Source organism: Leptodactylus fuscus, chromosome 5 (assembly GCF_031893055.1).
Source record: "Leptodactylus fuscus isolate aLepFus1 chromosome 5, aLepFus1.hap2, whole genome shotgun sequence".
NCBI classification, from domain to species: domain Eukaryota; kingdom Metazoa; phylum Chordata; class Amphibia; order Anura; family Leptodactylidae; genus Leptodactylus; species Leptodactylus fuscus.
In genome coordinates this window covers 149,269,943-149,296,507 of record NC_134269.1, presented here as the reverse complement: position 1 = coordinate 149,296,507, position 26,565 = coordinate 149,269,943, and the positions used below count along the sequence as shown (strand labels likewise).

At 44.6% G+C, this 26,565-nt stretch overlaps 1 protein-coding gene across 3 annotated transcripts; it reads right to left on the bottom strand.

The window, feature by feature from the left end:
• Positions 1-1,117: 1,117 nt before the first annotated feature.
• On the bottom strand, positions 1,118-26,074 carry SOCS2 (suppressor of cytokine signaling 2). 3 transcript variants are annotated; one of them, XM_075276324.1, is made up of 3 exons: positions 25,885-26,074; positions 24,933-25,222; positions 1,118-1,783 (listed from the first exon to the last, which is right to left on the bottom strand). In XM_075276324.1, the coding sequence occupies exons 2-3, from the start codon at positions 25,078-25,080 to the stop codon at positions 1,326-1,328; spliced, it is 606 nt and encodes a 201-aa protein (XP_075132425.1). In that variant the 5' UTR covers positions 25,081-25,222; positions 25,885-26,074; the 3' UTR covers positions 1,118-1,325. The 3 variants fall into 3 exon arrangements, with proteins under 3 accessions (XP_075132425.1, XP_075132426.1, XP_075132427.1); XM_075276325.1 differs by having other exon boundaries at positions 25,889-26,074; XM_075276326.1 differs by having other exon boundaries at positions 25,912-26,074.
• Between the last annotated feature and the right edge of the window lie 491 nt (positions 26,075-26,565).

Below are 26,565 nucleotides of genomic sequence, written 5' to 3'. Positions count from 1 at the left end.
CACTTGCAGTCATTAAGCAAGTTTGAGTTGGGCAAACCCTTTAAGACTCCACATTAGAAGATCGAGAAGCACCTTATGTAGTCAGGTAGTAAAACAGTGCAACCAATATATAAATGCCAAGCCTCCATCAAAAGGTGTCACTTACCTAAACATGCTAGGAATGCAGCCACTGTTCCTGCATCCTATGTGGATAAGGCTGATCTTTCACAAATTTTCCTGATCTCATAGTTCAACATTTAGTAAAAAAGAAAAAAAAAAAAATGTACCAATTGCTATAAAGCAATGTATAACTATATACTATTTTATATGGGTTACCATTATACAATGTATTAACAAAAGTGGTACAAAGAGTCAGCCTGACTCCAAAAGTCAGCCAGAGCCCTTCTGTGCACTCATAGGGCTACACTAAGTTTAATATTGCCAAATAAGACTCTACAACCCTCTGAAGTTAATACATAATGCTTGCTTAGACTGCCAAGTTTCAAATGTGAAGTCTACAGTTGCACAAGTCAATTTAAAGGAAAGCCTACTTAACATTTGTCTAACAGCCCTTCTCTCACCCCCCCCCCCCCCCAACAGCTTTGAGAGAAGTAATGTCCGAATCTTGTTTTAGAGGCACACTATGGACAATCCAATTGAAACAGTGGTTGCTAAGAGTTGTCAGACAACTTTTATATTAAAGCAGATTACTAACACTTGCAACCATTAATAGGTGCCTCTCCTAAGTCAAATCTAGTGCAGTTGGAATTTTACTAGTCTCACGATTCAGGAGCAATTGGCGCTACTAATTTCAGCACCCAATATGTAGTTAGGTTTAAGTGGGTGATCCTTGGTTTATGCAAGCAAGTAAAGGGACTCTACATCTGAATCCAATTAGCATAAACCTACAGTGGCTTGGGAATGGGGTGGTAACGGGAAAAAAAAAAAGTAAAAAAAATCCAGTTGTGCTGGATTCAATTTAGTGGAACCCTTAATGATGCAAGGAGTTGGAGGGGGTAAAAGGTCCTCTAAGCTCATAACTGCAGACAGGAAATGCAATGTGGCTTTATCAGGCCTCAAACCACTTTTTTAAAAAGATTTAGCGAATAAAGTTAGAAAAAAAAAATATCTTTGAATTTAAGGAATCACATTCTTGTTCCACATCATTTAAGTATGGAGAAAACAGATGCTGTACCAACCTTGATCTGCTCTCTACAACCCAACTATACCCCTAGGACAATCACTCTGAAATGAAATGACGCAACATAAACTACTTGGAATTGACCAGATTTTCACTTTTGGCTGGATTTGGAAGTTTTACTGGCATGAACTGATCCCAGCAGCAGCTACACATGATAACGGTATTCTGTTATGTAATCCTTCAATCTCATGGGTAGAGGGAGTTCATGGATCTTGTTTGTGCATTTGTTGACAGCCATTCTACAGAGATGTTGCAGAGTTGGCGTAGAAGTGTAAAGTGGCTTAACCAGCCAAAGGTGCACTGTCCTGTTGGGAAGAGACTCAGTCTCTATTTTCTTGTTTTTGGATAGTAGAACATAATACTCAATAAGATGGACGACACTGTCAAATTGCTTCAGTCTTGAACGCACACATACAACAGAGTCCAACCTGAACTTCCCTTCCCTATACTCAATGCGCAGGTTAGTTGGTCCTGCTGAGGTCTTCACAGATATAGTCAAGAGGTAATCTGTATGTGAACTGTCTCTAACAAGAAAAGTTCCTTCAGGAGCATCCTGCAGTTTTTCCTTGGCCTCGTTCACCGTCATGTGGCCCCAATACCACCCTGTGAAACAAACATATGGTTAGTTTGTTTGCTTTATACACACACAAAGCATGCACAGTTAAATGAAGACATTTCCATTGCTGTGTTAACAGTCATTAACTTCAGAGGTGTTGACACTACAGTTAGTGTCTGTTGCCAACATCCATCAGAAAGTGTTGACACCAAAAATAGATCAAATCCATTAAAATCAATAGGAGTTTTGATCTGCTGACTGCTAGGGTCAGTTTTCACCAAATCAGTCACAGATCCATTATTTTGACAGATTGGGACTTCAGTCAATTCAAAACATTGGCATATGATGGAAGTGTCAGGTTTTGTTTTTTTCTCCCCATTAAGGCCATTAACCCAACAGATCCCATTATAGTCTGTAGGTCCACAGGTAACTGCTTTTTAAGCAGGTTAGCCTGTGTTTTTTGGGCCCCAAGTGAACCCAAACTCTAGTTTGTACTTCGCATTACTGTCCTTTTTCTGTGCATGCTCAAAGCAGAAAAAATATATATAGCAGGTTATACACACTTAATGTTAAATCAGCTTTTAATAATCCATTACAGATTCTGATAGAATCTGTTAAAAAAAAAAAAAAATTCCTTTTCTTTAAACAGATCCCATCAGGATAGCCATCCAACGGTAGTGGGAATGCCCCTTAGTGTAGAGAAACCCAAAATGATCACCACTCTTGCCCTGATCTTCCATGGCACTGCTACATATACAAGACTGGCCAGCAGTCCAGAGATTGCCATACATCACTTATGACTAATGAACCTCAATTACATCTTAGATCTTGTTCTGAAAGTTAAAGGTCACCATCATGCAAGTTTATTATTAAACCAGGTTTAGAGGAAAATTGACTTCACAACATGATAGCTTATAGAGATACACAATTAAATTATTACCTGAACAGACAGATCTGTTTCAGATGAAGCAAATTAAATGCCAGTACAAAAAAAAATAAAATTCAAGCACCAGTGGAAAGACAGCAATGGCTCTATTCACATGAACAGCAACCGCTGCATAGGGGGGGGGGGGGGGTGGGGGGGGATTGTCTAAGGCTAAAGGATCACTTAGCAGGTTACAGCAAAAATGTGCTGTAGAAACGTAGTTTTTCCTGCAGTGCCTTTCACAGAAAGTCAATTATGCCTATAGGGAAGCCACTGCGTCTGTTGGTATAATTTACATGCTGCGATTTCCAAAAATGTGAAGGTTTGGAAATCGCTGCATTTATATTGTGTATTTTTCTGCAGTGTGTGGATGGATTTTCTAGAATCCCATACACTTGAAAGTGATTGTAAAATGCAGCATTTTTTAACTGCAATAGACTAGAGTATAGAGATCCAAGACTGTCCCCCACAAAAAAAAAACCAAAAAAAACCCAAAACCCCTTGAAGCATATCCTTTCGGCTGAGGTCCCACACTGCAGAAATGCAGCTTTTGTTGCTTTTTTTTTTTTTTTTTTTTTTTAGATAACCTCAAAGTGGATTTAACAGAAAGAAATGTCTAAGAGCTTCCTTTATATTCTTCATTCCACTCCTGGGCTTAGGCTCAAAAAAAACTACAAAAAAAAAAATGCATTTCTGCAACGTGTGGTTTCAGCCTTTCACAGGTTTAGCAACATGGTTGAATCTTAGTAAGATATTTTTGTAGACTATGAACATAGCTGAAGAAGAGTCCCATGCCACAAAGTGGTTTTCCAGGCAGAATTTGTAAGAAAAGTTAGTGCTCTTAATAGGTTAATACACCCATATACCTTTACCAGTGTTTCGAGTGATTTCTGGGTGTCTCCAGTTGCTGCTGGAATTCTCTCCCCTTGTTTACCTGGTGTAACTTCATGTTGACGCTAGGTTCACACCTGCGTTCAGGGTCTCCGTTCTATGGTTTCCGTCTTCTGCATGCCAGAAGACGGAAACCATAGACCGGGTCCTGCCGTGAGCGGCGGTGAGCGTTTTAGGCTCTCCGCCGCGAAACCGGATTTTTTTTTTATCCGGACACAGTACTGCATGTCCGACTCTGTCCGGATTATAAAACCCGGTTTTGCGGCGGAGAGCGCAAAACGCTCACCGCCGCTCACGGCCGGACAGCTTTCTCACCCATTCAAATGAATGGGTGAGAAAGTCTCCTGCAGGTTTCCGTCTCCTGCCTCTGTTTTAGGCAGGAAACGGAAACCTCAAGTACGGAGAGGAGAACGCAGATGTGAACGAGCCCTCAGCTGCTACACTAGCTCCTCCCCCCCTCTTATTCGGTTACAAAACTCCCCATCTCACTAAGCCCAACCCCCCACCCACTAAGCTAGGCTCCTCCCACTGTAGGGATCCAGCCCTTTACTAGCCCCTCCCACATCTCCCTAGCTAAGCTAGTCCACCCACTACTAGGCGAGGGAGGAGCCATCCCCAAACACAAAGGCTTGGCAAGTATTGATGGGATTGAGGGGAGGGAGCTAAGAGTAATGGTAATGTTCTGTTTTTGAAAGCGGTGAAATGGAACGTCACCGGATCAGAAGGTGTTCCTGGGGTGGTCACATGACCGCTCCAGGGATATGGGCATTTTTTTTTTTTTTTTTAATTGAAGTAAATTAGAAATGGCGGGGGGTGTGGGGGGGGGGGGAGTTTAGGAGTTAATCAGTTTATACTGGACAACCCCCTTTAAGATCTGCCAAACATTGATTGCATATTTTGTACTTTTCTACATTAGCTACCCCCTTCTCAGAAGAAAAAAAAAAAAAAAAATGTGGTATTAGCATATTCATAGCTATATCCAAGTACCTGATAGCAGGGGCAGAGTTACCCACTAAGCAAACCAAGCCATGACCCAGGTATCAGGGAGAACCTTGCTGCCCATACACCAACTAGTAGGTTTTTTGTTTTATTTATTTTTGAACTATTGTATTATACCATGAGTTATAAGGATTAAGTCCTAGGAGTCAACAATACACATAGGGTTACATCACAGGATGATTAAATCTGTAAACTAATTTGAATACATCTATAAAATACATGGGGTTAGGGTCACAATAAGTCATTTAATTTTTCGTTCTCCCACACTTTCATCATATATAGATACATTTAACAATGTTAAATCTGAGAATCACCAATCCACAAAACTGGTTTTATTGGAAGAGTGTGGGTGGGTGGTTATGTATCCTATTAATATTATAAATGTGAAAGTTTATGGGTTTGGATGTTTGTTAGTCAATCACTCAAAACCCGCTCGAACAATTTGGCTGAAAGTTTCCACAAACATAGTTAATACACCCGATTGCGCAATAGGCTACTTTTTGTCACAATAGCGCACATACGTTTGTGCCAGGACCCCCACAAAACCCAGACTCACACCACCATCTCTGCAATCTCACACACTTTGAATTTTGTGGCTTGCTATGGTCCATATTGCCCTCTACAGCCTAGCCCCTAACCCCACACAATCACATATACTTTACCCCTCACCTTAACGATACTCCAGGAGGCTCTCTTTAACGCTCCGGAGCAGCCATGTTTGCCGACCCCCACCGCTCTGACAATCTGCGACACCGCCCACCCATGTCAATACCCCTAGGCGGTCTAATAAATGCAAAAAAAAAAAAAAAAAAAAAGATTAAAAATTGAAACCACCCCCCCCCCCCCCCTTTCCCTAGAACACATATAAAAGTAGTTAAAAACTGAAACACATACATGTTAGGTATCCCCGCATCCGAAATCGCCTGCTCTACAAAGCTATACAAATATTTTTCCTGTTCGGTAAACGCCGTAGCGGGAAAAATGGTCAAAAGTGCCAAACCGCCGTTTTTTCACTGTTTTGATTCTGATAAAAATTTGAATAAAAAGTGATCAAAGCAATAACATTTCCCGAAAATGGTAGAACTAAAGTACACCCAGTCCCGCAAAAAAAAAAAAAAGTTACAGCTGTCAGAATATGGCGACTTTTCAAAAAAAAAAAAAATAATTTTAACAGTTTTGGATTTTTTTTAAGGGGTCAAAATGTAAATAAAACCATATACATTTGGTATCCCCGAAATCGTAACGAAACACAGAATACAGGGGACATGTCATTTTGGTTGCACAGTGAACGCCGTAAAACCAAAGCCCGTAAGACAGTCGCAGACATGCATTTTTTCTTCAAATCCACCCCATTCTGAATTTTTTCCCTGCTTCCCAGTACATTATATAGAATAAATAATGGTGGCATCATGAAGAAAAATTTGTCCCAGGAAAAATTAAGACCTCATATGGCTCTGGGAGCGGGGAAATAAAAAAAATTATGGGGTTTAGAAGGAGGGGAGTCAATCAAAAAAAATGCCATCGGCGGGAAAGGGTTAACTTCAAATACTGCTGTCCCAAAGACACTATGTAAAGTTTCTCACAACACCGTATAGCAGCTCAAATACAAATTAACTTCAACACAAAAGTCTCACGTATTCTCTGAATTACAGAAAAAACAAGATACAAAAGTTACATTTCATATCCCATACCTTATACACACACACTACGAAAACATTACCCACTTCTACAATCACCGCAGACGAAGTCGCGGGCACCAGCTAGTTTAATATAGTTAAAGGGGTTATCCAACACAACTCTCCCCCCCCCCCCCCCAAAAAAAAAAAAAAAAAAAAAAAAAAAATTATACATCTCTACACAGCATAGCCATTACATATTCTCACTTCAGTGCCACCTACATATGCAAGGTAGCCAAGAGTACACAAAAGTAACCAGACAGCATATTTAAGGAGGCAACACAAACCAGACATGTGACCAAACATCTGCATGTCCCATGACAGTGAATCAAGACTAGTTCCAAATGCCAGCATAGAGTGTATATATAAAAAAAAAAAAAAGTTATATAAACACTAAATCCATATAAAGTTTGCTAGAAAATACGTTATATGTCGTGCGGCAGGGTTGTAAACAGCTATTGCGTAAGCAAGCAGAGTTACGCCTACAGTGCTCTTACTCCTGATGTAACAAATTTGCTCTCCAGAGCTGCACTTCCCTCTTTCCTATTCAACAACACACATGCAGAATGCCAGGTCTTTCACATTGCCTATAAAAGACAAACAGTTAAACACAAGACAAGAATCAGTCAATAAAGACACGCTAGACTTCCTGGAAATGGTCTAAGGCTCTTTAATATAAAGCATTACTTGGAAAACAGAGAAAGATCACCTTAAATAAAATGTTCTCTCAGTGCTGAGTATTTTGAGCCAATTCCAAGCATTTAATTCTCCCAAGGGCAAACATGACCTCAGCCTCATAATATATTAAAGCCGATAGCAACAACGTTACAATAGATTCTACACCACTCCCAGTATGAATACTATAACACTCAACTGGACCTATACAAGGCATGTCTGACAATATCATTTATGTCAATACAATCAGGCTATAAACTGAGGTGATTCGTTCTAATGTATGACTAACTGCTGCAAAGCTTTACAAAACTACCCCCCCCCACACACACACAAATTTAAATAAATATATATATATAATTTTTTAATGAGTCTATGTACACACTATTCTAACATTTGTTGTGTTTGCTACCCTCCCTGGGAGTTTGACAGCTTACTTTCATTTTCAAGTGCTTGACAGGTCTTGTGTTACTCCGATCTGATGCTGGCTGTACATTAGTGAAATACATGATTTTTAATAATTCAGTGCAGCCATTTCTTCTATTAGTTTAGATTATATTGCATAACCTTAATATACCTATATAAAGTTTCAGGCAGACCTGTACAGTTATAAAATACAACGACAAACGTTCTCGTCAGAGTGCCATGTCAGTTTATGGGTTTTACATGGCATCTCAGATCATTCCTATTCTAGGGATTAGAACTGAACTACAACGCAATGTACAACTCATGGACAGATGTTATTCTAGGAAATATAAAAATCTATTTTTATTTCAAACCTAGCCAAACCTTTTAAGTCCTCACTTACACTAGCATTTCATGTTTTGCTTCAGGCGTCAACTCAGAGTCCATAAAATGAACATGCGTGTTTGGATTTCGTTTTGTGGCATGTTGAAATGCTAGTTGCCGTGATTAAAGTCATATTTAGCAATAAACAACGCTTAAAATATAAACCCCTGATGTTCACATTTCTGTATCATTATGCATACACTGTTATGTAAATCACCCAAAATGTATCTATTCTGGAATAGAAACTTTGATGGATGTACATGAAAAAAAAAAACAAAACAAAAAAAACCCCACAAACTGTTGTGTCAGAATCAGTGACTTTATGTAGAGAGCTGGACTTCGAGGTGGTGAAAGGTCATCTTTAAGACAAGGGCATTGTAATCACAAAATTACAGCCAGCTCAAGCAACGTGCTTTCCCATAGCCGTTTCAGTGATTTTTGCATCCATGCCATTAGCTGAAGGACTTAACCGACAATAAGCCATCAGTAAATATTGCAGATGTGAATTACCAAAAATGGAGTGGCATGGCAAGAAATGGGAGATACCCTAAAATAGGAAGCATTAAATGGAATGTTGATATAGATTATATGTACCTACTTGAGACCCCTACTCTAGTATCAGGAGATTAAAAGGCTTTCCCCACAAATTGTATTTAATTTCTGTTGACATGTTTAATAGAGATGAGCGAACAGTGTTCTATCGAACTCATGTTCGATCGGATATTAGGCTGTTCGGCATGTTCGAATCGAACACCGCGTGGTAAAGTGCGCCATTACTCGATTCCCCTCCCACCTTCCCTGGCGCCTTTTTTGCTCCAATAACAGCGCAGGGTAGGTGGGACAGGAACTACGACACCGGTGACGTTGAAAAAAGTAGGCAAAACCCATTGGCTGCCGAAAACATGTGACCTCTAATTTAAAAGAACAGCGCCGCCCAGCTTCGCGTCATTCTGAGCTTGCAATTCACCGAGGACGGAGGTTTCCGTCCAGCTAGCTAGGGCTTAGATTCTGGGTAGGCAGGGACAGGCTAGGATAGGAAGGAGAAGACAACCAACAGCTCTTGTAAGAGCTAAATTCCAGGGAGAAGCTTGTCAGTGTAACGTGGCACTGACGGGCTCAATCGCCGCAACCCAGCTTTCCCAGGATCCTGAATGGAATACACTGTCAGTGTATTCCCGTATACCCGATATATACCCCGATACCCGTTCCAACGGTGTGCCCCCCCACCTTCACCCCAGAAATACCCTGCAAGTCCCCTAGCAATAGAATTGGGGCTATATACACCCACAATTTTTACTACTGGTATACAGTGCCATTGTCTGACTGGGAATTCAAAGAATATATTGGGAATACAAATACCCTCATTTCTTGCTACTGCCATATAGTGCCAGTGTCTGACTGGGAATTCAAAGAATATATTGGGGTTACGTGCACCCACAATTTTTACTACTGGTATACAGTGCCATTGTCTGACTGGGAATTCAAAGAATATATTGGGAATACAAATACCCTCATTTCTTGCTACTGCCATATAGTGCCAGTGTCTGACTGGGAATTCAAAGAATATATTGGGGTTACGTGCACCCACAATTTTTACTACTGGTATACAGTGCCATTGTCTGACTGGGAATTCAAAGAATATATTGGGAATACAAATACCCTCATTTCTTGCTACTGCCATATAGTGCCAGTGTCTGACTGGGAATTCAAAGAATATATTGGGGTTACGTGCACCCACAATTTTTACTACTGGTATACAGTGCCATTGTCTGACTGGGAATTCAAAGAATATATTGGGGTTATAAATACCCTCATTTCTTGCTACTGCCATATAGTGCCAGTTTCTGACTGGTAATTCAAAGAATATATTGGGGTTACGTGCACCCACAATTTTTACTACTGGTATACAGTGCCATTGTCTGACTGGGAATTCAAAGAGTATATTGGGAATACAAATACCCTCATTTCTTGCTACTGCCATATAGTGCCAGTTTCTGACTGGGAATTCAAAGAATATATTGGGGTTACGTGCACCCACAATTTTTACTACTGGTATACAGTGCCATTGTCTGACTGGGAATTCAAAGAATATATTGGGGTTATAAATACCCTCATTTCTTGCTACTGCCATATAGTGCCAGTTTCTGACTGGTAATTCAAAGAATATATTGGGGTTACGTGCACCCACAATTTTTACTACTGGTATACAGTGCCATTGTCTGACTGGGAATTCAAAGAATATATTGGGAATACAAATACCCTCATTTCTTGCTACTGCCATATAGTGCCAGTGTCTGACTGGGAATTCAAAGAATATATTGGGGTTACGTGCACCCACAATTTTTACTACTGGTATACAGTGCCATTGTCTGACTGGGAATTCAAAGAATATATTGGGAATACAAATACCCTCATTTCTTGCTACTGCCATATAGTGCCAGTTTCTGACTGGTAATTCAAAGAATATATTGGGGTTACGTGCACCCACAATTTTTACTACTGGTATACAGTGCCATTGTCTGACTGGGAATTCAAAGAATATATTGGGAATACAAATACCCTCATTTCTTGCTACTGCCATATAGTGCCAGTTTCTGACTGGGAATTCAAAGAATATATTGGGGTTACGTGCACCCACAATTTTTACTACTGGTATACAGTGCCATTGTCTGACTGGGAATTCAAAGAATATATTGGGGTTATAAATACCCTCATTTCTTGCTACTGCCATATAGTGCCAGTTTCTGACTGGTAATTCAAAGAATATATTGGGGTTACGTGCACCCACAATTTTTACTACTGGTATACAGTGCCATTGTCTGACTGGGAATTCAAAGAATATATTGGGGTTATAAATACCCTCATTTCTTGCTACTGCCATATAGTGCCAGTTTCTGACTGGTAATTCAAAGAATATATTGGGGTTACGTGCACCCACAATTTTTACTACTGGTATACAGTGCCATTGTCTGACTGGGAATTCAAAGAGTATATTGGGAATACAAATACCCTCATTTCTTGCTACTGCCATATAGTGCCAGTTTCTGACTGGTAATTCAAAGAATATATTGGGGTTACGTGCACCCACAATTTTTACTACTGGTATACAGTGCCATTGTCTGACTGGGAATTCAAAGAATATATTGGGGTTATAAATACCCTCATTTCTTGCTACTGCCATATAGTGCCAGTTTCTGACTGGTAATTCAAAGAATATATTGGGGTTACGTGCACCCACAATTTTTACTACTGGTATACAGTGCCATTGTCTGACTGGGAATTCAAAGAGTATATTGGGAATACAAATACCCTCATTTCTTGCTACTGCCATATAGTGCCAGTGTCTGACTGGGAATTCAAAGAATATATTGGGGTTACGTGCACCCACAATTTTTACTACTGGTATACAGTGCCATTGTCTGACTGGGAATTCAAAGAATATATTGGGGTTATAAATACCCTCATTTCTTGCTACTGCCATATAGTGCCAGTTTCTGACTGGGAATTCAAAGAATATATTGGGGTTACGTGCACCCACAATTTTTACTACTGGTATACAGTGCCATTGTCTGACTGGGAATTCAAAGAGTATATTGGGAATACAAATACCCTCATTTCTTGCTACTGCCATATAGTGCCAGTGTCTGACTGGGAATTCAAAGAATATATTGGGGTTACGTGCACCCACAATTTTTACTACTGGTATACAGTGCCATTGTCTGACTGGGAATTCAAAGAATATATTGGGGTTATAAATACCCTCATTTCTTGCTACTGCCATATAGTGCCAGTTTCTGACTGGTAATTCAAAGAATATATTGGGGTTACGTGCACCCACAATTTTTACTACTGGTATACAGTGCCATTGTCTGACTGGGAATTCAAAGAGTATATTGGGAATACAAATACCCTCATTTCTTGCTACTGCCATATAGTGCCAGTTTCTGACTGGTAATTCAAAGAATATATTGGGGTTACGTGCACCCACAATTTTTACTACTGGTATACAGTGCCATTGTCTGACTGGGAATTCAAAGAATATATTGGGGTTATAAATACCCTCATTTCTTGCTACTGCCATATAGTGCCAGTTTCTGACTGGTAATTCAAAGAATATATTGGGGTTACGTGCACCCACAATTTTTACTACTGGTATACAGTGCCATTGTCTGACTGGGAATTCAAAGAGTATATTGGGAATACAAATACCCTCATTTCTTGCTACTGCCATATAGTGCCAGTGTCTGACTGGGAATTCAAAGAATATATTGGGGTTACGTGCACCCACAATTTTTACTACTGGTATACAGTGCCATTGTCTGACTGGGAATTCAAAGAGTATATTGGGAATACAAATACCCTCATTTCTTGCTACTGCCATATAGTGCCAGTGTCTGACTGGGAATTCAAAGAATATATTGGGGTTACGTGCACCCACAATTTTTACTACTGGTATACAGTGCCAATTTCTAACTAGGAATTCAAAATGCGCAAGGCTCCCGGAAAGGGACGTGGACGAGGCCGTGGGCGAGGTCGGGGGAATGGTTCTGGGGAGCAAGGTAGCAGTGAAGCCACAGGGCGTCCCGTGCCTACTCCTGTGGGGCAGCAAGCATTGCGCCACTCCACAGTGCCAGGGTTGCTTGCCACATTAACTAAACTGCAGGGTACAAACCTTAGTAGGCCCGAGAACCAGGAACAGGTCTTGCAATGGCTGTCAGAGAACGCTTACAGCACATTGTCCAGCAGCCAGTCAGACTCTGCCTCCTCTCCTCCTATTACCCAACAGTCTTGTCTTCCTTCCTCCCAAAATTCCGAAGCTTTACAGAACAATAACCCAAACTGTCCCTGCTCCCCAGAGCTGTTCTCCGCTCCTTTCATTGTCCCTCAACCTGCCTCTCCACGTCACGATTCCACGAACCTAACAGAGGAGCATCTGTGTCCAGATGCTCAAACACTAGAGTCTCCTCCATCTCCGTTCGATTTGGTGGTGGATGACCAGCAACCCACCCTCATCGACGATGATGTGACGCAGTTGCCGTCAGGGCATCCAGTTGACTGGCGCATTGTGCGGGAGGAGGAGATGAGACAGGAGTTGGAAGAGGAAGTGGTGGATGATGAGGACACTGACCCGACCTGGACAGGGGGGATGTCAAGCGGGGAAAGTAGTGTGGATGTTGAGGCAGGTGCAGCACCAAAAAGGGTAGCTAGAGGCAGAGGTCAGCAGCTTAGGCGAAGCCAGGCCACACCCGGAATCTCCCAAGATGTTCCAGTTCGTACCCAGCCCCGAAAAACTCCCACCTCGAGGGCACGTTTCTCGAAGGTGTGGAGTTTTTTCAAGGAATGCGCCGAGGACAGATATAGTGTTGTCTGCACAATTTGCCTCTCGAAATTGATTAGGGGCTCTGAGAAGAGCAACCTGTCCACCACTTCAATGCGCCGTCATTTGGAATCCAAGCACTGGAATCAGTGGCAGGCAGCAACGGCAGGACAAAGGCCGCCTGCCGTTCACGCCACTGCCACTGCCTCTGCCTCTGCCACTGCCACTGCTGACTGTGCTGGCGATGCACTCCAGAGGACGAGCCAGGACACCACTTCATCTGCCTCCGCCACTTTGTTGACTTCTACCTCATCCTCCCCTGGTCCTGTCTTATCTCCTTCTCCTGCACCATCAAGCGTTTCTTTACAACAACCCACCATCTCTCAGACATTGGAGCGGCGGCAGAAATACACTGCTAACCACCCACACGCGCAAGCCTTGAACGCCAACATCGCTAAACTGCTGGCCCAGGAGATGTTGGCGTTCCGGCTTGTTGAAACTCCCGCCTTCCTGGACCTGATGGCAACTGCGGCACCTCGCTATGCCGTCCCTAGCCGTCACTACTTCTCCCGGTGTGCCGTCCCCGCCTTGCACCAGCACGTGTCACTCAACATCAGGCGGGCCCTTAGTTCCGCGCTTTGCACAAAGGTCCACTTGACCACCGACGCGTGGACAAGTGCATGCGGACAGGGACGCTACATTTCACTGACGGCACACTGGGTGAATGTAGTTGAGGCTGGGACTGCTTCCCAAACTGGCCCGGTGTACCTCGTCTCCCCGCCTAACATTCCTGGCAGGGACACGAGAAGAACACCCCCCTCCTCCTCCTCCTCTACCGCCTCCTCCTCCGCCACCGCCTCCTCCTCCGCCACCGCCTCCTCCTCCGCCACCGCCTCCTCCTCCGCTGTTAGATTGACCCCAGCTACGAGTTGGAAACGTTGCAGCACTGGCGTTGGTAGACGTCAGCAGGCTGTGCTGAAGCTGATCAGCTTGGGGGACAGACAGCACACTGCCTCCGAGGTGAGGGATGCCCTCCTCGATGAGACGGCAATATGGTTTGAGCCGCTGCACCTGGGCCCAGGCATGGTCGTTTGTGATAACGGCCGGAACCTGGTAGCAGCTCTGGAGCTTGCCGGACTCCAACATGTTCCATGCCTGGCCCACGTCTTCAACCTAGTGGTGCAACGTTTCCTAAAGAGCTACCCCAATGTTCCAGAGCTACTGGTGAAAGTGCGGCGCATGTGCGCCCACTTTCGCAAGTCGACAGTAGCCGCTGCTAGCTTAAAATCTCTCCAGCAACGCCTGCATGTGCCACAACACCGGCTTTTGTGCGACGTCCCCACACGCTGGAACTCAACGTTTCAGATGTTGAATAGAGTGGTTGAGCAGCAGAGACCTTTGATGGAATACCAGCTACAAAACCCTAGGGTGCCACAAAGTCAGCTGCCTCAGTTTCACATCCATGAGTGGCCATGGATGAGAGACCTTTGTGACATCCTACGGGTCTTTGAGGAGTCCACAAGGAGGGTGAGCTCTGAGGATGCGATGGTGAGCCTTACAATCCCGCTCTTGTGTGTTCTGAGAGAATCCCTGATTGACATCAGGGATAACTCAGATCACACAGAGGAGTTAGGGATAGCATCCGATCCGTCACAGCTGGAGAGTAGGTCCACACATCTGTCCGCTTCACTGCGTTTAATGGAGGAGGAGGAGGAGGAGGAGGAGGAGGAGGAGGAGGAAGAAGAGTTGTCCGATGATGTGATGGTGATACAGGAGGCTTCCGGGCAACTTCGAATCGTCCCATTGTTGCAGCGCGGATGGGTAGACATGGAGGATGAGGAGGAAATGGAGATTGAACTTTCCGGTGGGGCCAGAGGAGTCATGCCAACTAACACTGTGGCAGACATGGCTGAGTTCATGTTGGGGTGCTTTACAACCGACAAGCGTATTGTCAAAATCATGGAGGACAACCAGTACTGGATCTTTGCTATCCTTGACCCCCGGTATAAAAAACAACATCTCGTCTTTTATTCCGGTAGAGGGGAGGGCCAATCGCATCAATGCTTGCCACAGGCAATTGGTGCAGAATATGATGGAGATGTTTCCAGCATGTGACAGTGGCGGCAGGGAGGGCAGTTCCTCCAGTAGGCAACCAAGTTCTCACCGGTCCACACAAACGAGGGGCACACTGTCTAAGGTCTGGGACACCTTGATGGCACCCCCTCGCCAAAGTGCCGCCACGGAGGGTCCTAGTGTCACCAGGCGTGAGAAGTATAGGCGCATGTTGCGGGAATACCTTTCCGACCACAGCCCTGTCCTCGCCGACCCCTCTGCGCCCTACACGTATTGGGTGTCGAAGTTGGACCTGTGGCTTGAACTTGCCCTATATGCCTTGGAGGTGCTGTCCTGTCCTGCCGCCAGCGTCCTATCTGAGAGGGTGTTCAGTGCAGCCGGTGGCATCATCACTGACAAGCGCACCCGTCTGTCAGCTGAGAGTGCCGACCGGCTCACTTTGATAAAAATGAACCACCACTGGATAGAGCCTTCATTTTTGTGCCCACCTGTGTAAAGCACCCCAACATGAAACTCCATGTCTGTACTCAACCTCTCCAATTCCTCCGCATCCTCACTCATCCACCATAAGCGTTGCACAATTCTGCTAATACTAGGCTCCCTCCAACATGATTTCCCCCAACTCTGCTGGTTAGAGGCTCCCTCCACCCCGATTTCCACCAACTCTGCTGGTTAGAGGCTCCCTCCACCCTGCTTTCCCACAACTCTGCTGGTTAGAGGCTCCTTCCACCATGAATTTGCCCAAACTGGGCTGGTTAGAGGCTCCCTCCACCATTAATTGGTCCAAACTGGGGTTTTTAGAGGCTCCCTCCACCATTAATTGGTCCAAACTGGGCTGGTTAGAGGCTCCCTCCACCATGAATTGGTCCAAACTGGGTTTTTTAGAGGCTCCCTCCACCATGAATTTGCCCAAACTGGGCTGTTTAGAGGCTCCCTCCACCATGAATTGGTCCAAACTGGGTTTTTTAGAGGCTCCCTCCACCATGAATTGGTCCAAACTGGGCTGGTTAGAGGCTCCCTCCACCATGAATTGGTCCAAACTGGGGTGGTTAGAGGCTCCCTCCACCATTAATTGGTCCAAACTGGGCTGGTTAGAGGCTCCCTCCACCATGAATTGGTCCAAACTGGGCTGGTTAGAGGCTCCCTCCACCATTAATTGGTCCAAACTGGGCTGGTTAGAGGCTCCCTCCACCATGAATTGGTCCAAACTGGGGTGGTTAGAGGCTCCCTCCACCATTAATTGGTCCAAACTGGGCTGGTTAGAGGCTCCCTCCACCATGAATTTGCCCAAACTGGGCTAATTAGAGGCTCCCTCCACCATGAATTGGTCCAAACTGGGTTTTTTAGAGGCTCCCTCCACCATTAATTGGTCCAAACTGGGCTGGTTAGAGGCTCCCTCCACCATGAATTGGTCCAAACTGGGCTGGTTAGAGGCTCCCTCCACCATGAATTGGTCCAAACTGGGCTGGTTAGAGGCTCCCTCCACCATGAATTGGTCCAAACTGGGCTGGTTAGAGGCTCCCTCCACCATTAATTGGTCCAAACTGGGCTGGTTAGAGGCTCCCTCCACCATTAATTGGTCCAAACTGGGCTGGTTAGAGGCTCCCTCCACCATGAATTTGCCCAAACTGGGCTGGTTAGAGGCTCCCTCCACCATGAATTGGTCCAAACTGGGTTTTTTAGAGGCTCCCTCCACCATGAATTTGCCCAAACTGGGCTGGTTAGAGGCTCCCTCCACCATGAATTTCCCAAAACTTGGCTGGTTAGAGGCTCCCTCCACCATTAATTGGTCCAAACTGGGCTGGTTAGAGGCTCCCTCCACCATGAATTGGTCCAAACTGGGTTTTTTAGAGGCTCCCTCCACCATGAATTGGTCCAAACTGGGCTGGTTAGAGGCTCCCTCCACCATTAATTGGTCCAAACTGGGTTTTTTAGAGGCTCCCTCCACCATGAATTTGCCCAAACTGGGCTGGTTAGAGGCTCCCTCCACCATGAATTTGCCCAAACTGGGCTGGTTAGAGGCTCCCTCCACCATTAATTGGTCCAAACTGGGCTGGTTAGAGGCTCCCTCCACCATGAATTGGTCCAAACTGGGGTTTTTAGAGGCTCCCTCCACCATGAATTGGTCCAAACTTGGCTGTTTAGAGGCTCCCTCCACCATTAATTGGTCCAAACTGGGCTGGTTAGAGGCTCCCTCCACCATTAATTGGTCCAAACTGGGCTGGTTAGAGGCTCCCTCCACCATGAATTTGCCCAAACTGGGCTGTTTAGAGGCTCCCTCCACCATGAATTTGCCCAAATTGGGCTGGTTAGAGGCTCCCTCCACCATGAATTGGTCCAAACGGGTTTTTAGAGGCTCCCTTCACCATGAATTGGTCCAAACTGGGGTGGTTAGAGGCTCCCTCCACCATTAATTGGTCCAAACTGGGCTGGTTAGAGGCTCCCTCCACCATGAATTTGCCCAAACTGGGCTGTTTAGAGGCTCCCTCCACCATGAATTTGCCCAAACTGGGCTGGTTAGAGGCTCCCTCCACCATGAATTGGTCCAAACGGGTTTTTAGAGGCTCCCTCCACCATGAATTGGTCCAAACTGGGGTGGTTAGAGGCTCCCTCCACCATTAATTGGTCCAAACTGGGCTGGTTAGAGGCTCCCTCCACCATGAATTGGTCCAAACTGGGGTTTTTAGAGGCTCCCTCCACCATGAATTGGTCCAAACTTGGCTGTTTAGAGGCTCCCTCCACCATTAATTGGTCCAAACTGGGCTGGTTAGAGGCTCCCTCCACCATTAATTGGTCCAAACTGGGTTTTTTAGAGGCTCCCTCCACCATGAATTTGCCCAAACTGGGCTGTTTAGAGGCTCCCTCCACCATGAATTGGTCCAAACTGGGTTTTTCAGAGGCTCCCTCCACCATGAATTGGTCCAAACTGGGCTGGTTAGAGGCTCCCTCCACCATGAATTGGTCCAAACTGGGGTGGTTAGAGGCTCCCTCCACCATTAATTGGTCCAAACTGGGCTGGTTAGAGGCTCCCTCCACCATTAATTGGTCCAAACTGGGCTGGTTAGAGGCTCCCTCCACCATGAATTTGCCCAAACTGGGCTGTTTAGAGGCTCCCTCCACCATTAATTGGTCCAAACTGGGCTGGTTAGAGGCTCCCTCCACAATTAATTGGTCCAAACTGGGCTAATTAGAGGCTCCCTCCACCATTAATTGGTCCAAACTGGGCTGGTTAGAGGCTCCCTCCACCATGAATTGGTCCAAACTGGGCTGGTTAGAGGCTCCCTCCACCATGAATTGGTCCAAACTGGGCTGGTTAGAGGCTCCCTCCACCATGAATTGGTCCAAACTGGGCTGGTTAGAGGCTCCCTCCACCATTAATTGGTCCAAACTGGGTTGGTTAGAGGCTCCCTCCACCATGAATTGGTCCAAACTGGGTTTTTTAGAGGCTCCCTCCACCATGAATTTGCCCAAACTGGGCTGTTTAGAGGCTCCCTCCACCATGAATTGGTTCAAACTGGGCTGGTTAGAGGCTCCCTCCACCATTAATTGGTCCAAACTGGGCTGGTTAGAGGCTCCCTCCACCATTAATTGGTCCAAACTGGGCTGGTTAGAGGCTCCCTCCACCATGAATTTGCCCAAACTGGGCTGGTTAGAGGCTCCCTCCACCATGAATTGGTCCAAACTGGGTTTTTTAGAGGCTCCCTCCACCATGAATTTGCCCAAACTGGGCTGGTTAGAGGCTCCCTCCACCATGAATTGGTCCAAACTGGGGTTTTTAGAGGCTCCCTCCACCATGAATTTGCCCAAACTCTGCTGGTTAGAGGCTCAATCCACCCTGATTTTCAAAACAAATGTTGGTGCCAACCTCAACTTACTACAAGGGCCAAATTCACTGCTGGTGACAAGCTCTCCTCACTCCAAGTGCCAAATACACATGTTTCAAGGTGTTTTCCTACTGTCAGAGAGGTGGTATTGAGTGTGTAAAGTGTGTAGTTGTTAGGCTGTGATGTTGGGGTAATAGAGGGTCTTTGGTGTGTTAGATGCCCCCAGACATGCTTCCCCTGCTGTCCCAGTGTCATTCCAGAGGTGTTGGCATCATTTCCTGGGGTGTCATAGTGGACTTGGTGACCCTCCAGACACGGATTTGGGTTTCCCCCTTAACGAGTATCTGTTCCCCATAGACTATAATGGGGTTCGAAACCCGTTCGAACACACGAACATTGAGCGGCTGTTCGAATCGAATTTCGAACCTCGAACATTTTAGTGTTCGCTCATCTCTAATGTTTAACTGTAGCTGGATGTTAATCTACTGTATATGAATCAAGTGGTCATTGTTTTGCAGTACATACACCTTTTCCAATTTACAAAGGGCATGTGCTTGACAATGGATAGCTTGGAATGTATTTTTATGACAAGAGTACTTAACTCACTTTTATACCTAAGGTTTTTGTTATTAAGGTGAAGAAATTGTAACATTTCTGTTGTGCAATATTCATTCTACTTGTAATGTGTCATCCATAAGTTTCTATCAATTGCTAAATCTCAAAGATTGAAACAAATTTGTTTTGCACTGTCCCTATATAAAATTTCAAGTACTAACCAAAAACTATTTTTAAACACAACATATATATTTAAAAGCAGAAACTGTAGGTTGCATTTCCAGATTTTGCCAATATGCAAATTAGCTCTTTGGAGCAGCAGCAGCGCTGTCACCTGTGGAGCAGTGGCAACACCTTTATTGCTTCAGAGAGCTCTGACAAAATTAGCAGTAATTTTTATTTATTTCTAAACATTGGCACAGGTTTCATAAGGGGGGGTGGGGGTGGGGGGACAAACCCCCCCCCCCCACCACCACCAAAACAGTTATTTAGATAACCCAAAACCTTTCTGCAGGGCTGGGTTGGTATGCTGGATTCTAAGGACACTCCCTTTAATAAAGGCAAGCTCAATGTCATGGATCAGACTATACACATACCAATAGCCATTAACATTTGGTCTTTTTGTGCCAACTAGTTACATAAACCCCTTAATTTTGACTTCATTCCATCAATGATCTTTTAGTTTGCATAAAGAGTTTGTAAAACAGCATAACACAGCAGACACGCAACATTTGTTAAGTCACAAAAAAATAAAAAAATATTACTGGTGATATCAGCCAGGAAACAACTATACAAACCTAGACTGCTCCTACAGTTATGTACTCACACCCTCAAAATTCTAGGAGGAAGTTAGAACCGTGCTACTTCCACCTGCCAGCTCATTATAGAATGAGGAAAGTCACTAACCCATCCATATGTTTTCTGGTGTAGGTTTGTTTACCTAGGTGGGCACACCACTGCCCTAGAGAGTTATTGTAACTTATGTTGGGTCCACACCTGCACCTGGTATCAGTCTGCTTGTAAACAGTTTTAAGAGAAAGACTGTTTGGCACAAAGGATTCCAAACTGATACACAGTGGATACCCAAATCAGTCTATATACACTGATTACAAAGAAAATATATATATATATATATATATATATATATATATATATATATATATATATATATATATATATATATATATATGACTACCATCTGTTTGTAATCTGCTTTCCATAGACCTCAATATTATAAAAACCCAAAACACATGATTGGTTGCTGTCCATCTGGAATCCTTAAGTTTTGAAAGGGGGGGGGAGAAATATACTGCAAGTCAGACTTTCCGTTCAAAAGAGTAGATACCAAACTGAACTCTCCAAACAGACATGCGGATGGGTTTTACAACACATTCAAATCAATGGGTTTTAAAACAAACCGTTTGAAATCAGCTTTTGAGTTTAAAAAACGGATTTTGGGCAGAGACGCAGACCCAGCATTACACCAGAAATCTGGCTTGTGTTATACCTGAAACCTACACCAGTTATGGACTGTAGCAGATTAATTCGGGGCCCGACCCCATGTTCTTACTTTTAACAAACTCAATATTAAGGGACAACGTTAGCAATTTTTTTTTTTTTTCATGCTACTACCAAACTCAGTATTGTGGGATACAGGAACCATTTTATATGACATATGACAGCCATCTTTATACCAAGATGAAATACCTAGATCACAAGCATTTTATAATCTTATTGCCAGCTACAATTCACAAAACTATTTATCAAATCTCATCCTTAAATTGCATTGAGTTGGCATGGAGCTATGTTTGTTAAAGACTTGGGCATTTATCTTGTTTTGTGAGTGATTAGAGATAAGGATTTCCATCCAGTTTGTGTCAACTTACATAGTTATTGACTTGCAGCAATAGTATGTTGCCAGTATATGTGTAGTACAGTACACTATGACAACACATGCATTATATGTAGTACACACAACTGCTGTAGGTTTTGACATTAAGCAATATAGTCTTATTTTCCCCCCCCATGAAGATTAATAAGAAGATAAAACCAGCCTTATTCTTCCTAGCATTACTTTAGTGTAAGCTTATGTTCATATTGGCACGTTAACATTGCCAATAATTTTTACAAAACATCTCATATGTGGTTATAAAAAAGATAAACTGAAAATGGTTTGATTGGCAAATGAGAGGCAGAACATTGTAGTCCACAATGATGTTCCTTGTTTGTCCAATGCAGATTCACAGTAAGTTATGGGGCAAATAAGCAAAACTGTCCAACAGGTCTTCAACTGCGTCACATTTCCCAGCAAGTCTAATGCAGTCTGTAATCTGCTGTATTTTTAGACTACTTCAGTTGCTATAGTTTGACAATTTTGCTGCAATTTCTGACTCAGTTTAGCATAGCAAGCCCCACCCACATACAAGGCCCACCCTGCTGTTCCGGCGCAGTTCTGGTGCGTATTTGTTAATTTATCTGTCCCTATGTGTTATATGCAGGGCCACAGTGGTAAAATCCATTACACTTCTGCAACATTTACTACCTACACCAGGGTCACTTTTCCACTGAAGTCCCATCCACTTTGTTGTACTGTAATTGATTTTACCTGGGCAAGTCCACAGGTAAATCCTTAATGTGTGAACATAAGGTATGCTATTAATTCCCATTAAAACCAAATGCACAGTTCCTAAAAATATAAATCTATTACCTTCACCAAAAATAGAGAAGTCTAGTCAAAGTACAGCTACCCAAACAAGATGCCGTCCATGTACTGCCGTCTTTATGACCAATAACAAAGCCCCCAATTCTGTTGGACAATTGGATAGTACTTGACTTGGGCATACGCAAGTTGCTCCCTTTTAATAATCACAGGAGACAGAAGTGGATTTAATTGGCCACAGCCGCCATTTTATTATGTAAACATACATTAACATGAATTTACCCCTTAAAGTGCCAGACATCAATAGCCCTAACATTAAGCCCATAGGCACTAAAACTTGCCTATCCGCTAACCACCAGATAAATGATGTAGGAGGTCCTCGAAGCCCAAAATCCACTAACATAACCAAAATCCTTAAATCCCTTTTAGCACCAGGACAATTGCCCCCAGCCGCTATAAAAGCTCAGGGGCAGCAGGTTCTTAGGGTTCCTTGCTGCTCAATCCCCCCCCTTTTAAAACCCCATACCAAACCATTCACCAATCGATGCCGGCATCCCTCTCCTCCAATCCGCGCTGAGCTCCAGCTGGAGCCAAACGGCCGCCGGCCGTCACATTCCTGACTCCACTGAAGAGGGAGGAGGGGCTCTCCTCCCTTGCTGTAGGCCCCGCTGCACTCACGGATTCCTCCCAGCCCTTGACTGACGGTCAGCAGCGCTATTAACCCTTTCCCGACATCCACCGTAATAGTATGGCGCATGCCGGGTGTGTAACTATGGCGACCACCCGGGAGCCCGCCATAGCCGCCGGGTGTCTACTGCTTTACGCACTAGAAAACCGGCTCTAGTGTCTCCAATCGGTCCCCGGACCGATCGAAGGCATTAACTCCTCCCGTGCCACGGGCGCCATTTTTCCAGCGGTGCATGGGCGCCACCATTTTGCTGGTGATCGCCGGCGCCTGGAGCAATCTCCAGGGCCGATGTCACGTTTCTATGACAGCCGGTCTGCAGCCTCTTTTTGCAGGCTGGTCTATGCAGCCTGCAAAAGAAATGATTTTTTGCAATGCATTGCAAAGCATTAGCATTGTAATGCATTGCATTAGTGATCAGACCCCCTGGGGTTCAAGACCCCTAGGAGGTCTAATAAATGCAAAAAAAAAAAGATAAATTTTTAAAAAGTACTGTATTAAAAATTCAAATCACCCCTTTTCCCTAGAACACAAAAATAGTTAAATACTGTGAAATACATATGTTAGGTATCCCTTTGTTCGAAATCGACCGCTCTACAAATCTATAAAAATATTTTTTCCTATACGGTAAATGCCATAGCGGGAAAAATAGTCAAAAGCGCCAAACCGCCGGTTTTTCACTGTTGAGTCTGATAAAAATTTGAATAAAAAGTGATCAAAGAAATAGCATTTCCCAAAAAATGGTAGAACAAAAAAGTACACTCAACCCCACAAAAAGACGCCCCATGCATCCCCGTACACAGACGTATAAAAAAAAAAAAAAAAAAGTTACGGCTGTCAGAATATGGCGACTTTTAGAAGTAACATTTTTTAACACAGTTTTGGATTTTTTTAAGGGGTTAAAAATGTAAATAAAACCATATAAATTTGGTATCCCCAGAATCGTAATGAAACACAGAATACAGGGGACATTCAGGAAGCTAGGTCACGTGTGTGGTGCAAACACAGGAACAGCTACAGACAGGATCGCTCCCGTGTACTTAGCCCTGCCTCCCTCCCCCCTGAGAGCAGGCAGCTAAAACATGAAGATATACACAGAAAACGCATTATTTTGTTTAATAAAAAAATTCAGTCAATGCGTACTACCTATAGTGCCAACGCATCAAATTTTCAGGCTGCTAATTTAGTACATTAGAAACTACTATAATAGTACACAAATAAGATCAGTTTTATAAGTTGGTCAAACACCGCTAACTAGTTAAACCCTCAAAAACATTTTTAGGGCTTTTTTTTTTTTTTTTTAAATCCTGGGGGGGGGACCCCAGGTAGGTGGGGCCCCACCAAAGTCAATTGCCCAGGGCCCCGCAAAGCCCGGATCCGCCACTGCCTGCAGCACACCAGACAGCTGCTGCTGAAGCCATACGGGAGGCAGCCTCAGCACGGAGCTGAGAAATCATAGCCTCAATGTCGGCCATCCTGGGAGACAGGTAAGACAGTAGAGTGACAGGCTGTGACACTTTCTTATCTCCCTCTGGACTGGTGCCAAGCCTTTACTATATATATCCTCCCCCCACTTTTCCCCCTCCTTCCCCCCCTCCCCTTAGCAACACTGCTGCATCCCAATGGCCAAGTTAACCCATTCCTATCCCCTCTCCTGCATAGCCCAGTCATGTAGGTCTCCCTGCTAAGGGTTCCCCCCCCCCCTTTAGTCCAGCCTGTTCTGTATTATAGTAGCATGTCCATGGTAATGCATGTGACACTAAATGTATCATAGGAGACATTAATGGAGGGCCAGGTGACACTTTAATATTGTGCTCAGTGCCAGTGTTAATAAAACAGTTACTTGTGTGATAAACAAGAGCGCCATTACAATACAGTTTCTGCACAGAGCTCCTCACATCTGCACACAAGTTTGTGAGGTAAACCTATCACTTTCCCGCGCGCTGACAGGGTCACTTCTCCGCACAACCTGACCGACCTCACACCAGTAAGTAAGCACCCAGTATATACTGTATACCCTTCACTCGCTGACACTGCCGGATGATTTTTTGCATCCCATATGACAAAGTGCTGTATATGTTCTAACAATCCATTACGAGCTTCAGCAGGTAGCCACACACCATACACTTACCTGACCGGCGCAGCTCTCTCATAGACATGGCGATGTGCTCGTCCCTGTCCGTGCTCCGCTGAGTGTCCCCAGGCGGGGTACTCGGGTGCCCGGCTCCGTTATCTATGGTACCGGTGCTGTCAGCCGTGTCAGGCGACCTCAGAGTCATTCGCAGTAGCTCCGCTTTTTTCCCGGTCCTGTGCCGCAGTTTTATCCCAGAGTGTTACACCGCATGTCACTGTCTGTTGTGGCCCCCTATAGAGTGGCAGCTGGAAGATCGGGAACTGCGTCTTCTCGGCAGCAGCCTAATCCTAAAAATGAGGGATTATTGTGAGAAACCCCATTACATTGCCATGTGATTTATGACTAGACGTGCACATCCTCCATGTCCTATTACATATATATAATACATACATCTCCAGCAGCCAGAATATATAGAGCCGTCATAGACGAGACTCTGCACCTACCCATAGGGCGGGGGTCCCCAATATCAGCCCCCTCCCAATCCTTACATAGACAGGTGTGTGGAGACAGCTCAGTCACTAATATGTATTAGAAACACCATTTACTGTCTCAGCCCCAATACAGATACCTGAAGGATTTCCAGTTCTTGTTAATCCACAAGTCATTTAGCCGAATTCTTGCACAGGTCGCCCTAAAACCCTGCATAATGGCGCAAAGTCACATGGTGCGGTTTATAGCATTCACAAGGTAATAACCGCGCCTGCAGGTGAGGAAACGCTGCACGTCTGCTCAGGACTGTATCTAGTGAGCCCAGGACATGTGACAGAGCCCGGCAGGAGCAGCATCCTCGGGCTGTCTAGGAAGCAGGCGGCGGCTGAGTCCTCACACAACCCCAGCTGTCTCCAGCCCTCACTACCCCCCAGCACAGGTTAGACGTGTGGACAAGGGCGCCCCCAGCACAGTGCGGCTGAGGTCACAGCACTAGACATGTATATACATACATATAGACATACACAGCACGCGGGCCACTCGTCACTCACTGCCCGGGCTCCACCGCACAAGCACGTCCATCCGCTCGCTGATCTGTGCAGCAGTAACGTGGCTTTGTTTGTGTGCTAGTTGTGATTCCACCTCCTTATTGCCAGTCCCAGTTTGTGCGCAACCCTCCCTCCCTCCCCCGTCTGTGATCTCCACTGTCTCTCCCTCCCCATATCTGGTAAATGCAAAGGCTGCTTTCCAGGAACTTTCCAGGAATTGGCCCACGTGACCCGTGTCTCCGAGCGCTGCTCTCTGCTGCCCCCAGCGAGTGTTTCCTGTGGCTGCAGTACAGTAGTGTGGCTGTACTGTACAGCTGCTGCAGGACTGGCATGCATACCTGTGCCGTGCAGACAGCAGTCCTGTACCGATCTGCCCTTTATAAGCAGCTGCACCAGCAGAGTACTTGCAGGGTTTATATGGCGATTTCTTATGGGACAACTGCTTGCAGTGTAATTGCAGTAATAAGCAGCACATGTTTCTCTACATGTCACCTGTATGCTAGTGGCCATTAACTGGTTAAGGACCGGGCCCTTTCAAATAAAAAGTCATACTACCCAAATTTTTTCATAAATATAATTAGCCATGTCTCTGATTTATGTAGCAATCAAATTTTAATCACCCTTTCATTTTGTTCAGATATTATAAGAATTAC

Coding starts and splice junctions, on each gene's coding strand:
- SOCS2 (XM_075276324.1), bottom strand. CDS start 25,080: ATGACTCTGAGGTCGCCTGACACGGCTGACAGCACCGGTACCATAGAT. Junction 1,784..24,932: donor GAGAGAGCTGCGCCGGTCAG/GTAAGTGTATGG, acceptor TTTGTTTCACAG/GGTGGTATTGGGGCCACATG.